The sequence below is a fragment of the Centruroides vittatus genome, unplaced genomic scaffold, assembly GCF_030686945.1.
Source record: "Centruroides vittatus isolate TY-2023 unplaced genomic scaffold, ASM3068694v2 scaffold_944, whole genome shotgun sequence".
Classification (NCBI taxonomy): Eukaryota; Metazoa; Arthropoda; class Arachnida; order Scorpiones; family Buthidae; genus Centruroides; species Centruroides vittatus.
The window spans coordinates 919,557-934,570 of record NW_027122722.1 but is presented as its reverse complement, the minus strand read 5'-3'; the positions used below and the strand labels follow the sequence as shown (position 1 = coordinate 934,570).

General features: G+C 39.1%; 1 protein-coding gene across 3 annotated transcripts in view; it reads right to left on the bottom strand.

Annotated features, from left to right (window-relative positions):
* The window catches only part of ush (Zinc finger protein ush), an 86,129-nt gene extending 83,167 nt beyond the window's left edge, over nt 1–2,962 (bottom strand). Inside the window, exon 1 of one of the 3 annotated variants that reach the window (XM_067288911.1) lies at nt 2,764–2,962. In XM_067288911.1, coding sequence (XP_067145012.1) covers nt 2,764–2,803 — 40 coding nt within the window. In that variant the 5' untranslated portion in view covers nt 2,804–2,962. The remainder of the gene's footprint in view (nt 1–2,763) is intronic. The other 2 variants (XM_067288912.1, XM_067288913.1) reach the window with 2 other exon arrangements.
* Nucleotides 2,963–15,014: the final 12,052 nt, after the last annotated feature.

The following is a 15,014-nucleotide window of genomic DNA, read 5'->3' as shown; positions in this document are numbered from 1 at the left end:
CAGGCAGGTTTAAAAATATCTCTGTATCCAGTAGATTATATCGCGCATAAATCAAGAATTATATCTGAAGAATTTTGTTACCTTCGATAGAACGTATTTGTTAAATATTGTACTAAAATTAGAAACTGAAAATAGACAGACAAATATTGATAAGTGACACTATCGAGAGCTAAATATACCTTTACGCAGATCCCGAATAACTAAATCTATAAATAAAATTCGGTAGTATTTCGAACAATTGTATGAAAATAAAACCTGTAAAGATTTGCAAAATGCGGAGTGACGAGAAAGTGAAACGTGCGGACGGTGCCAAATTATTGTTCGAACGTGGCCATTTCTCGTATATCGAGCGTTACGTAGCACGTAAAATTAAGCTTAGATCCTAAAAGGGGACGTATTACACGCGGATTGTAGGCACATTCTGTCTTGCAAAATAGAATATCGAGCGACGAAATTATGCAAGTTGGCGAATTTTTTGATGTTATCGCCGGTGGACAATAACTAGAATGGAGACCTTCGGGAAAAAAATCCGGAGCGTGTTTACACGTGTACGAAATCTTTACATACTTCCTGCGACAAAACCAAAAGCCAACAAGTCATTCAACTTCACCCACCCGAGATCTTGTCCAATATACATAGATAAACATCTGGGGTAATTTATTAAGTAATCCATCTATTATTAAACCTCATTACGTCCGGCCCCATAATCCAATAGGACCCAATTCCGGGCATAATTAGCCTTCTATAAGGTTACATCATTATTAATATCGTCGACCGTATTGATCAGAATTGTAATAACATGTTTACGGCGGCGGACACACCCCGCGTGATTAAGTTGCAGAAGTTCTAATCCACCCTCGGCACTTCTGCAACCCACCCTCGTCTAACGAAGAGTTTCGAGCCCTGGCCATTAAGAGCTGCCCATAGGTAGGTCCAAACGTGGCGCTGGTAATCCGATCTGCCCCGTGACCTAAATAGAACTTTCACGCATGTACGCCGTGCGGCGCGCTTACGTAATTCCGTTCGTCTACTCACCCCTGACATATTTAGTCAGTTTTTGTTTCATGCTCAACACGTGGCCGTCTCGAAAGTGGGTTAGAAATTCGTATTTGGAAAGAAGGTGTAAGGCCTTGGAGAAAAATACGTTGCCAGCATTTAAAAATCCTTTTATAAATCGACTGATAAAGATCTGGTTTTACAATTTAGTCATTTTATTTTAAGCCGTAAACTTATTTTTTCCCTCCCTCTCCTTATTTTAAACTGTGGAAGTATTGTAAAGGACCGCCGCTTTATCTCGATTCGTATCTTATCAAAATAAGGACATTTAATCTGGATCATAATTCAAATTCGGTTCCGACATTGGGCTCATCCCCTTCCGCGAAATTGCGGCGGTAGAGCTTCCTCCATCTTTAGTACAGAAAAGAAAAAGGAGCAGTTTGAGTTAAACCAGAAATGTTTTCACTTTTACGTCCAAGCAAAGCAAATAAAGGCGAAAGGAAAAGGAGGAAGAAGTTAGCGAGCGGAAAGTATGACTTGTTGAGACAGCGCGGATCACGATGCGTTGGCGATAAGCCTATATAAATGCACGAGTGATGTGTTGTCAGATGTAGCGAGCTTCTCCCCCGCCGGGAAGAGTGGTACACGGTCTGCGTACACTTCGAGACCTGTCAAACGAATTTCGCGTATTAAGAGTTTATAAACGATTTTCGCCATTATTTCCACGTGCGTAACAGGCGCCTAATTACCTCCGCGTCTGGTTTGTACGCCACTTTAAAAAACTAACAAAGAACTTAAACGTTTGCTCGAGTAGAAGCGGGCATTTTAAAAGTCATTTGCAGGCCGCGCCAGTAAATAAAATGGAAGTAGGATGCGAGTCGCCCGCCCATCTGGATTGAGCGGTATTCGGAGCCGGCCTTAAATATAGTTTTCCGCCGACGTATTCATCAAAAAGTGAGCCTTAGAAGCCCTTCGGACTTAAAGGCCGAGCGAAAGGGACGTGCCAACCACGCCGGCTTTTATCTCTCGGTCTGCACGAAGAGCGCAGTTAAACGAGGCAAACTCAAACAACAAACCCTATCATACATCATAAGTAATTCCCACTTACCGACGGATGTTTCTGGACGTCGACGTGAGAATTCCGGACTGTTTACCGGCACGCCGGGCATGCCGCAACGACAAATTAACGCCGACTCCGTCTCGCCTCCCCACTTAGCCCCTACCTCCCATCAATCTCGCTAATTGAAACGTTTGCGCCACATCTCGGACCCGGCTCTTCTCTCCGGGATTCTCCGTTTGCCAAACGTCTCCCGTCCTTCTTCTCTTCTCCTTCGTCGCCGTTCTCTCCTCCCCCTCCGCGAATTTTCGCGGCATTTTCTATGGATGCGTGGGATGGAGGCCTTAGTGAAATTTCCCCTTAACCACGCGCTCGTATCGTCAAACTACGGATTCGAAAATGGCAACGTCGGTCGGGGAATTGCCGGGTCCACGGTCGACGTATCGACACGTACTGTCCGATCCCGGACCCGTTGGAAATTCGTCTACTCCGGCCGATCACGCGCTTTATTACCGTCCAGTAATGGAGCCCGAATGCGGTGTAGTGTCGTCCGTCTGCCACCGGCGGTCCACCCTTCCGAAAACTTACCTTTCTGGCCCGATTGGACCACCCGTCCGATCGGTGGGAGAGGCGAAATTCGCTTATCCGTTATTCTCGACTTAGACAAAACCTTTGATTCTTTAGATAAGAATAACCAATGGGGTACTCACGTTTTAAGGGCTTTGGATTCGATTGCTTCCGACGGGACATTTGTTACAATCTCCGGACAATTTCCACCACGTCACCATTCGAGTTTCCAAAGCATCGAGTCAACTCCTGGATTGTAAAGTGGGTTGTACCGTTCGAGACGAGATCTCTGTGCGTATCTGGCCGTCTGCCGTGTGTGCCAGCGCGACCAGACACTCCTGCTCTCGGCGCATGCGCTCCCACTACTCTAGCCGAACCTATACGGAGATCATCGAGCAAGCGCCGACAACTGCCACCGGCGTGTTTCCGACGTCACGAGGATTTAGCCTTCGCTACGTGTCGAGCGCGAAGATAGCCATCTGAAGATGGGGCCGATTTTTTCACTTAGCAAAATCTGGGTTCCGATAGCGAAAAAAAGGAGAATAATACTTTATTCCGTCCTGTCGTGCCGAGAGAAGAGATGCCGCGGAATAATAATCGGACTTATCTCGTGTTGTCGGTTCGTCACATTTTGTTATAATAGACCGAGGATGCTCCGACTCGTGCTATGACCATGTCACTCCGACAAACAAATAAACGTGGTCTTCTCGACCGATGACGTCACTCCCTTAATAATTCCTAATTCTTTCGGTTATTCGGGGCCCGTGTTCGATTTTATTCTATTTATCGGTGTCTTTTACTAGATACGACCTTGTCGACTTGTCCGTAAAATTATCATTGATTGGTATATCTTTTAAAATACGCTTAATTTAATAACTTGTTTCTGTTTTCGTGTGGGCTACGTATTTCTTACCGGGATGTTACCACCTCGCCTCTATAAATGTGAAAAAGGGAACTTAAAAGATGTATTTTTCGCCCTTCTGATGATGATTGGACATTGCGACGGAGATTTTTACCTACCAATCGCTTTAAATTGTAGAAAAGAATGGGTAGTAGTTAAAATTTAATTTGTTGAAGTCCCAGAAATATGAAGAATTAAACAAAAAATATTAGAGTAAGCCTCTGTGTTTACGCTTACGTTTGGGACGAAGAAGCAAAAGTTTGAATATTTTTAAATATTTGAAAATTGCTATAAAAATCTTCACAGTTCACTTTTTACCATTATTTTCCAACGATATCTTCGAAATTTATCGTTGAAAAATCCGAAACTTAAGCTATCTTCGTATTTTCTACGCTTGAGTTGCCAAGATAAACACTAATTAAGCAATTAAAAGTTACACTAATAATAACAATAAATGGTAGAAATATAATCTATTAACAGGTTTGACCGTCGTAAATATTTTTCGAAACTAAAATCCAATTTTCACAATTAGGATCTTTTGCTAAACTATTGCAGAGATGCGCAACGATTAGCCCCCATAGGGATCAATAGAGAGACAACGTTGCTATTTTCCTCGGTGGATTTGCCGTTATCACTTATTAATAACATTTTATAGCAGTTTAACAAATGGCTCGGAGGCAAGGTCTATCTCTTCATCAGGAAATTCAAAATAGCACTCCGTCTACAGTCGGTAATTTGTTCACAATCCCATCGTTTCTACCGAGTCACCAGTTAAAGGATTTATAAATATTTGGACTCGATAAAGACCATTTAGAAATAGAACTTGCGCGCTTCCATTCACAAATCGCTATCTCTTATTGCCGATTAGCAATATTCCGACTCCAACCTCACCTATCTTTATCTAAATATTTGTAATCGGATAAGAGACTGAGACGAAAATCGTTTTAAGTGTTCAAATTCGAACACCCGGAGCGAGAAATATGCGGATTATGAAACGAAATGAATATGGCCTAATCGTATGCGAGACGAATTTGGGCAAGATGCCCTTAGGAGAAGTGCTGCCAGTTGATACTGCGAGAGGAGAGAATATAATTTGCGTATTCTGTAAATTCATTATTTTAATAAGAAAACTATTGTTTTTTAAATTTTATAATTGAAAATTACGGCCTGTAACGTATTTATTGACAAAATAGCTTGCCTGTCTATGACTTTGTTTAAAGTGTTAACGACGGAGAAATAGTTTATTCTAAAGCCATCCACGTATAGGTATTCCTCATCGATGATGTCTGATGTGTCTCAAAGGTCGTCTGCCAGAAAGATGATGCACTATTTTAATATACGCTTGCATAACTGGCGTTTAAGATACGTCCTAGTGTATTGTGACGGTGTCTTAATTTATACAATTAACGCTTGGCTGTCGCCACGATGGGTGTGGAAACTCGACTTAACCTATTGAACACCGGCTACTAAAGTAGTATAAAATGTTAAAGTGGCGACGACCTTTGGAATAGCGACTTCGGAGTTCGAATTACCTACTACAGATTATAAAGAGGGATTATTTGTCTTTAACGACGTCGACTCCACCATCTAAGAGCGTTCGGTAATTGCGTACCAGTCGACCTAGCCTTGGGGCCGAACCGGGGTGACTGGCGATGATGATGATGATAAATACAAAGGAGCGGGAGAGTTCGGCTGTTTAGACTCTTCGGAAGTATTAGAAGAATATTTTTCTGCTTGTCTGCCATTCGTCGAGCAACAGTTTGATGCAAGAACGTCATTAATCAAAGGGCCCATTTTCGACCAGTTTATTTAACAAAACTTTGATAACTAAATTAAAGCATTTTTAGGGGGTTTATTTTATAAATTTTAGCTCGTAAAATTAACCGGACGAGTGAGGTTAATCGTGTGATAATTCATAAATTTTAACAAGAATCCAGCTTGGAGTTGTTCTATTGGAGATCTTATAATTGATTTTAAGTCTGCAAAGAATCGATCAGATTTTATAGAGAGATAGCCTACTAAAATGGTGTCCTTTCAAACGAAGATAGAAAATTAACTATTTCGATCGATTCTTTCACGGTTGATATTTTGTAATTCGAAACATCTTCCGCATCACGCCAAACGTCGAATTAACCTACGGCAAAGAAATCAGATTTTATCTGGAATCGTGACCTTTGGCGGGCAGTGTCGAGACGATATTCGTATCCGGATACACAAATTATCATCTGGATTAAATAATCGATAGAAGAGTCGTCCTCCCATCCGTTATTCGAAGGAAGGTAAAGAAAATAGGCAGTTTTCACCCTCTCCCGCCCGACACTCCCTAAAACGGGCCGATCTTCACCTATTATAAGTCACCCCCATCGAGAACACTTGTTCAAATTCCACAGGCGGTTTTATCTTCGCTTTAATATCACCAGATGTCGCCATGGCCTACGATACGGGAATCACCCTCGAGACGGATCGTGTGTCACAGCGATAATAACAGTAATCTTATTTTTATTAAACCGAAAAAATATATAATAGATAAAGGAATAGATAATCTTATAAAACAGATACATTAGTGAAACGTGTTGCGAGAGAGTTATTGCAGTTAGTCTTTCAATGAGATCGATAGAGCTTGCAAATTGTTGTAAATCTGGTTTAGAGAGGAAGTGTAGAGGCAGTTTAGATGAAGAAGATACGGCCTAAAGGTCGTTATTGGCTCCAGATCATCAGGTACATTGAAAATAAATAATCACGTTTTTTCGAATTACAATCGGCCTCGCCATTTATTTATTACAGATTATTTAAAACACCCACTTCGCTACATTGGAACATTCACTCCCTTCGACGCCTTCTAGAAACTGTAAGACACACTTTATAAATTATTAATTAAGTTTATCATAATAAAAATTACTTTATAAATGTTTAAAGATGTAAATTATCTACAGTTTATTCATAAAATTCCAAATATTTGATCAAAAACAGGATACTTATCTTCGTCCTCTACAGTAAAATATAGGACGAAGATAAGTTTCCAGTATTAATTTAACACGCAAGATTTTTTCTGCACCGTATAATCGAGGGTGGGATTTGTCTGGGACACACTGCGAAAACGACGTTTGTCCGTATTATTGGAAAGGTTGCCTCGTTCAATTTATTGCAAAGTATTACTGGAAGAGTTTCAAACTCTGGGAGCGCGCACAAACCACGATGCAACGATAAGAACGATGGGAGACAAAGATTGGGTAAAAAATAGGATCGTAGATATGGTGGCTAAATGTATTGCCACTACCAGACACTCTAATGTCCGTATCTTCTTTGGGAAGATATAAGTGTTGTGTGGGCGTTATCTGCGATCTCTGTCATAACCACAGTCTTAAATGTCTGGTTCTGTCTTCTGTCTCTCCACTCTTATCTGTTTGCTTCGGTGTCGTACTCTTTCGCCCGTTTTTATCTTCGGCTATCGAAGAGGGAGACATTTTTGCTCCCGTCCGCCATCCCGCACTCGTATTACACGGCCAACCGATATAATTATTATTGGTGGCATGGCTTTTTCTGCGCCCGCGGTTTGGCGCCGTTGGGTGATAAGTTGCCACTTTCGAACATCCCCCGGGACGGCCGAAGTCTGGATTTGCATAAAATGCCGACTCGCGAGGAGGTGGCAAAAACCGGTTATCCAGCCGATCGGCTCGTTCCGACGGTTCTCCTGTTAAATGTGGCATTCGGTGAAAGGTTTGCCCGGCAGTAATTATTTATAGTAAAGCAAAACAAAGTGAAATCGGTCTTATCCGGGGGGACGTCTCACTCGAAATAGTTGGGCTCTGATTCATAACGTTTCGTTGCACTTATCGACGAATGTACTACGTCACTTGTTCCCGAGTGGGTTAAAGATCATCGAAACTGCGCGACCCAGATAACCCTTTCTGTTTCTCTTCTATTTTTTACAACCCGTACGGAAAACTGTCTATCTTTTCTAATACAAACAAACTTTCCTATCGCTTTAACTTCAAAAACAAACAATTATTTGTAACTGTTTTTTTTATTTTGATATGGGTCTTACCGAGTGACACCCTTGATTAAATCACGCGCTTGACTGTGGCAGAATCCAAGTTATTCTATAAAATCTTTCACTTTTCCAGTCGTTTGAGGCTTTAGAGATTCGCAGAATTAAAGTGTCCACGTTTTAAAATTTATTTTGATTATAGTTTTCTCGGAAGAGATTGCTATCGGTTTCCTATGGATAATAAGGAATTTTCTACTCTTTGGGCTTATTAGGCCTTTTCGCCAAGTTCGATAAATATAATTATGATACAAAAAATAGATATAAGCACTCAAAACATTAATCTAAAATAGAGGGCAATTCATACTTAAGAATATCTCGTTCATCTGGAATTGGTTTTGAACTTATCTTCTAAAGATCTCTTTTTCTTCAGATAAGAAGCCAAAAAGTTCTTTTATCTTATTCCGGGCAGAGAATTTCAAAGACCAGCCCTGATAATCTAGGACCCTTACCCACCCCTTATGATGCACGAGACAGGTGTTGTCAAGGTCTAGGCGACATTCGGAGGGTAGCATTATCTCGGACGGAGGAGGAGGAATATCCTTATCAATAAGGGTCACTCGGAGACACCTTCGTCCTCCCGTATACGACACACTAAACGGGGATGACCTGTAATACGTGTTTCTCCTCAGATAGTAGGGCTGCTAATGGAAAGACTCAACCGCCTCGGGCTTGCTTGTTTTTTTAATCATTTCGGAGCCAGTAAGGTAAGTTTAATTTCAGTAATGTAGAAGATGAATCTGCTCATTTCCAAGTAATATTAAAGTCGGTAGAATCACCTGTCGAAGCAGAAAGATTGATAACTAATTTCGTCTGGTATAAGTGTTTGTATTAGCTAATGATTTAAAAAAATAATTTCTTTGGACGGTTACAAAGTTTGCTTTGAATAATAAATTTTCTACATTCTCAGACTTAATAAATTGTAGAAATAATAATAATTAATTCGAGTTTCGGAAGCTGTAAATAAGCCACCTGCAATCTGGTATTTCCATCGAGGCTAGTCTAACAACTGGATAAGATAAGTCGTTAGCATATTTAATAAGATCCGTTATAATGACTAAGTGTTATTTGCATAGATATAAACGACACTGGGTGATGCCAGAATGCTTACAAAACACGTTTTTAAGTACGAGATTCCTATCCCAGCTCTGTTCATTTTTAGAATACTAAAATATAAAAGGTTTATTTATTTAGACCTAAGTGTAGAATTGTAAAAATATTTTCGGTTCCTTGCCGATTTGTACAGGCAGAAATCTCTCCTTATGGTTTTTACTTTAGATATTAAGATTTGCATACCAGAAAATATCTCAATAATTATAATTACAGACTGTTCGTAGGCGGGTGACCGGAGACCCGCTAAATAGTTATAATCGAAAGTGGTTAGGAACAGAAAAATGTTTATAGAAGTTGGAAAATATTCGAAAACCGAAGATGTTTTGTTCGATAAAGAGGAAAGAGAAGAGGAAGCCCAGAAGCATTTGGAAAGGGGCGAGCGAGGAATCGCAGAAACAAGTGAGAAAATCGCCTAGAAAAGCTTCATCGAGTTACACAAAAGTAGAAGCGAATGTAGCTGTTTGTAAACGATAAAACTCATCAACGTCCATTTTACTTTCCTCTCAACTCGCCAGAAAAGACATCCGTGTAATGTCCCTGGAACGACAGATTCTCCGTCACATTTGCATTCCCTCAATCGAGATAAGGCCTGATTGCCAGCATCGATAATAGTTGATGGTTCAGAGGCAAAGAGACGGATCCGCCCTCCAAGTAAAATCCGTCCTATCTCGAAAAGCGATAAGACCGACCAACCAGTCGTGATACTAACCTCCAACAACGTTGTAATAGCCCTGCACAAAATTGCTCCATGACACAATGCGAACCGCTGAACCTCTCTCTCTTTGTAATCATCGCCCGATAGTTATCTGCTCCTGGCTGCTTTTTTTTACTGTTAAAAGTGATTCTTTCTCTCTATTAACCGACTGCAGATGGTGATCGCCGCATTGATAGTTATACCTTAAACATTCTCGTAATAACGAATAAAATTACGACTACTAACTTTACTTTGCCCCTTTTTTTTCCACGCCGGCCCGTTTTCCCACTTGCAAAATTTATTATGTATTAATAGCTTTTCTAATATTCTTTTTACAACACCGAATTTTTCCTTCTTTCTACCCCGATTTATCGTTTGGCATTTTGCATTCTTTCTCTTCTCTTCTTCGTTACGAAATTACTATTTTTCCCACACAATTAATCCATTTTTATTACGCAAAATCTTTACCATTTAATTACGAAAAACGTTGAGCCAATTTTCCCGGTGTCCGTGCCTTAAAAGTTGCGCAACAATTTTAAAGCGGGGTCGTTTAGCCCGCGAAAAATCGTATAAAGTCTCGTAACGCACTCCGGCCACCATCTTTATTAGTAAATTTATGATTTATCGAATTCCTATTAAAGTAGAGGAGTCGATGCCTGCATGCTCCGTGTTAAAAGGGGGGTCCCCGCGCCGATTTCTCTCCGAGATAAACAAGTACGAAAAACCTTTCTGCGGGGAGGGGAATATATATTTTTTTCCCTTTTCCTTTTTTTTCCCTACAAATTTCCAGTCGTCTTTTTGCCGGTGCATTTTTCAAATGAATGGACCTGGGTTGAGTTCCTGTAAATGCAGGAGGGAAAAATCTCAGCTGCAAATCCTACTCATTCCGAAAGGTGGACGTTTAGCATCTGCTTCTATTTCTCGGGCTTATCCGTATTTTACAGCTCGTGCGCGATATGTCTCCGTCGTCCGACAATTGCGTGAATGTGTGGCAGGGGGAAGGTGCAACGGAAAAAAAAAAAAAAAAAAGGCAACGATTCACAGAGGAGAAGCGAAGAGAGAAAGAAAAACCTTCTCATCGGTCTTTTCCTTCCGCTCGGCCGCGTCGATAGCGGCGCCATCTATCGTCGCCAACTTTTAGCGCTTCAATAGGCTCCCCATACATTTGGTTACACCTCCAGTCTGGAAGCAAGATAAGCAGGCCGTGTGATTACACTTACACCTAGGGAGGGAACGATGGAACTTTGATAAAAAAAAAAGAAGAAAAAAAATAGCGAGTGAGAGAATGTGTGCGAGATGCCCGTTCCCTCGAGACGTAAACTAAGCTAAAACTGCTATTTCTTGTCACAACTGTATTGTCAAATTGTCATAGCCGGCTACTGATGCGAAATTCGTCTCGAATAACATTAGACCGACGCCTCGAGTCGATTTTGTCTGAGCAGAATTGCAAAAATTTTTGCCTTTTTTTTGGCAATTGGACACTCTCCGCCAGGCATTAGGTTATTTATTAATTTAATTAAAGAGACGAATATTCCGTAAAATTAATACATTCTTAAGTGTATTTTGCCGCTTAGATTTGGAAAGAATGGTTTTTTTTTACGAATAATTTTAATTTATCCTAATTGTCTCGTTTCTGTATGACGGAATGCGCCTAAAACTCGTATAGATATTCATTTAAAGTCCATTATTTACGTTTCAAAAATGATGAAGTAGCTCGGAATAACTAGCAATTTATATGATAATGTTACGACTTCACTTCTGTTTAAAAAAACTGCTTTTAAGACACGCACTAAGAACATCCAATACGCGATTTAGTGTTTAAAATTTTTAATTGACGATCCTTTCTTTTTTCCTGTTAAAAGTAGACTTAGGAGTGAAGAACATGGAAAGTTGGCTCTTAAAATATATTTCGATAAGGACGTTTTTGCTTGGAAGAGCATCTTTCCAGCACGGCTTAAACTAGACGAGGTATTGCACCGTTGTGTTATTATGCAAACTATTCCTGAATTATTGCACCGATGTAGTTTGGCAAAACTTTCTTGCACCAGTCAAAATCGCTCCTCTAACAATAATTTTCAGCAGGAATAATTATGCAAGGCCATAAAATTATTCATTAAAGCTCAAGCGCTTGGTTTTCACGGATGTTTACGCTTTATAATTAAATATCGATCCCGGTTGGGTCCTTACCCTTTCGAATACTTACAATAATATCTTTATAAGAGGAAAAAAATGAATACCGAAAATTCTAATTTACCATTATCAAAGAAAGTGCTAATCTTTCTTCGAGATTCCCGAATGTCTTCTCGAATAAGATAAGAGAAACTTGACAGCTAGGATTACCCACTGACCACAAGGTGATGATTAATCTGATCAATAAACTGAGCTGAATCACAAATTGTAAGAAAGAATAATTTTCTTGTTGTCTGTCTCTCGGAATTATGCCATGATTCTTAAATTCTTAGCATTAACTATCGAGGCTGATCAATACCCTTTCCGTATATAACGCGCAATATTCCTAAGTTCTGTTGATTAAATACTCTTTAAGAATGAATATAAAATTGACGTATTACGGACGTAAAATTCGTAGTGGACATTATTGGCCGGAGGATTTTAACCGTTAATGGTTCCGAAATAGGAAAGCTGAGGAACCACTAAGAGGAAAAAACGCCTTTAATCCTAGAGAAAATTTAGGAGGAATTTTGAGGATTTCCTTCGTTGTTTATAGACGAATAAAGGGTCGGTAAATTATGCGGAGTGAAGAAAAATAATCTGGATAATTCGACAATAGAATGAAAAATTCGATTTTTGAAATATTTATTAACATCAAAGGGGCGGAGGGCGAATATACGAGAGTTTTTGCATCGTTCCTGTGCAGATATACCCAGATTTTCTTTAAAGAACGTGAAGAGGTATTGATGAGAATTATCGGCTAAGTACAGATATGACGAAATGTTAAAAAAAATGATGAATAAAGAAGAGAAAAAAAATTGGAAGATAAGGAGATAGCTCGGCGCGAAGATAAATTTAACTCTATCCTATATTTTTGCATTGTTTATTCTTCGTCGTCTCCTTCCGATCTCCCTAAGAAGACCGTTAATTAAATAATTATGGAGCCTTAGCTTTATATCTTTTCGTTTCTGCCTTTTATAAGAAGTGAAGGAGAGTTGTTCTCGGCGGAGAACGTAATTAAGGTGGAAGACGTAATAAAACAGAAACAGTCGATGAAGAAAGCCGTAATTTAAAGAATAACGAAGCGCCGAATCCAATCAAGCGAAATTCCTATCTGGAGCATCATCTGTAGAAGAGAGATTTTTTCGCTCCAACCCTTTCCCTATTCTTCTCCCCTAGAGGATTGGGCAATTGTGTCCCTAACGTTTCCTTACCCATCGTCAATACCCATCTACAGTTCTTAACAAAACATTCGACGGTAGAATTGATAAGAGGCAGTTTTTCTCTCACCTCGACCAGCCGTAGGGATAGAGAGAGAGAGCGAGAGAATGAGAAAGGATGAAAAAAACTCGTGCTTCTGATTACCCTGTATAATTTCCTCTACTAAAAAAAGAAGTAGTGTGGAGAGGACCTGGTTCATCATAGACTTCCTATCACTTCCATTTATCTCTTATTATCCATTTTCGGCTGTGAGTCTCTAATAACGAAGAAAATGACTTTCTGATCAAAATGACGCCCCACCGTAAAACCCCTTCGAAAAAAAATCCAGAGAGAGGGGAGAAGTTTATTTTAATTATAACTCATTTGGACACGTCGCTCCACTTCATTTATAGCTCTTTGCAATTCGCTTCGTTCCGTTTTTTGATCCGATTGTTTCTATTAATATTTAACTTCTCTATAAGAAAAAAAAAATAAGATAAGCTCGGTAAAGCATCAAATCTTTCCAGTATTTCTAAGTTTACATTATAGATTTTTTGCTATTTTTTCCCCCTATTTATAAATTTATAAATTTAGAATACGGATTTAAGAATAAAATCACCGTTCACCATTTTTATCATTATGTAGGCTATATAAATTTCGCATAATAATAGAGTATGTTTATATAGGTTATAAACACTATTGTATTACGAGTCCATATTTGTAACTAATGTGAGTAAGAGTAAGAAATTCGTACTAGGTGTCCGCTCCTTGAATTTTTAAGACGTTTACGTATTTATTTTCATCATTGAGTATCTTCCTATTGTGTAGAACAGTGTCTTTCAATGGGTTCGTAAGTACCTTCCTTTCTATTTGCTACATGCTCTTATTTCTTTCTTATTTGCTACGTATCTATAATATAATTGCCCGTTATCTTTCGTTTGAATAGCGATTCAGACGAAAGATAATGGGCATTTGTATAACAAATAAGTAAATAAATAAATAATTTAAAGTATAAAGTGTGTCATTCTTTTAAATTCTGTTAGAGGGAGATTTGTAAGAAAAGACACTCGTGTAAAGGAAACTTGGTAATTTGCATATTCTTTTCATCTTAAAGAAATCATTTATTTCTGAAATAACATCAGCATCCGGTTAACGGTATTAAATTACGATTATTACGCGTAAGGGTGGAGATTTGGGAGCTTAAAACTACGCTACGTAATACGTTACACGTTTCATAATTTTAATTGTTCCATTAGCGCGTAATACCAACGTATTGTTTCATTTTATTTGTAATTTACGCTCCATATGGCGGGACGAAAGCTTCCTAAAATAAACAGGATGTCGAATATTTTCGTATTTCTGTTGTTTTTTTTTTCTTTTCGCTAAACTTAAAAGATGTATTTATTCATCGAGACACACCCTTAGAACCGTGAGCACGCGAAAAATAAATAAAAATAAATGTGAAAAAGGCGATGCTATCTACCGTCCTGGCAAACCACAAACTTGAATAAAACTGTTATTTATAATAATAATAATAATCTTAACAGGAAATGTTGCAATCTGCAATTACTAAGTTTATCTCGGGTTCTATCAAAATCACGCTTTCCATTTCTTAATTGGGAAAAATAAGATGTCACACAGCTACAGGTCCAGTTGCTGCAATTGATTTTCCTTCACCTTTCTAAATCTGCGGTCGTCTTCTAAAGACGCGACGATTTAGGAGGATTTACGGCTGAACTAGACGAATCGCTCCTCCTTCCTTCCGCACCGACTACCTCGATCTGAAAATAAATTAAGCCTTAAGTAACCGTTAGTAAAATTTCCACCCCCGAAAAATTCTTCCGAAGAAAATGTGAAATTTCTAAAATGTTTCTCTCAACAATACGCGCGTAATTACCAGACTTATTTCTGGAAATAATTCAAAATTGCAGCGGTAACTCGCCCTATCGTCCGATGTGATCCTTCGAAATGCAATTCTTAGAAGAGGGGCTAAAATAAAATAAATAAATAAAAAGAGTAAAGGATTATCTCATCCTGTTTCGTGGCTACATTTCCTGCATCAAGATAAACTATTAAACGAGCTCTTTATTTTCAGATGGCTTTCCAGATATTTTATTCTGACTGGAAATAAAATGTATTCCGAGCAGCTCCGGCCAATGATTATTCCCACCGAGATTTTACATTGGAGGTAGGAAGTAGCTACGTCACTTACGATCTCATTGTGACGTCAATAAAGTATTTACAAACGCTAGAAGTTGGGTATCGGTGCTGA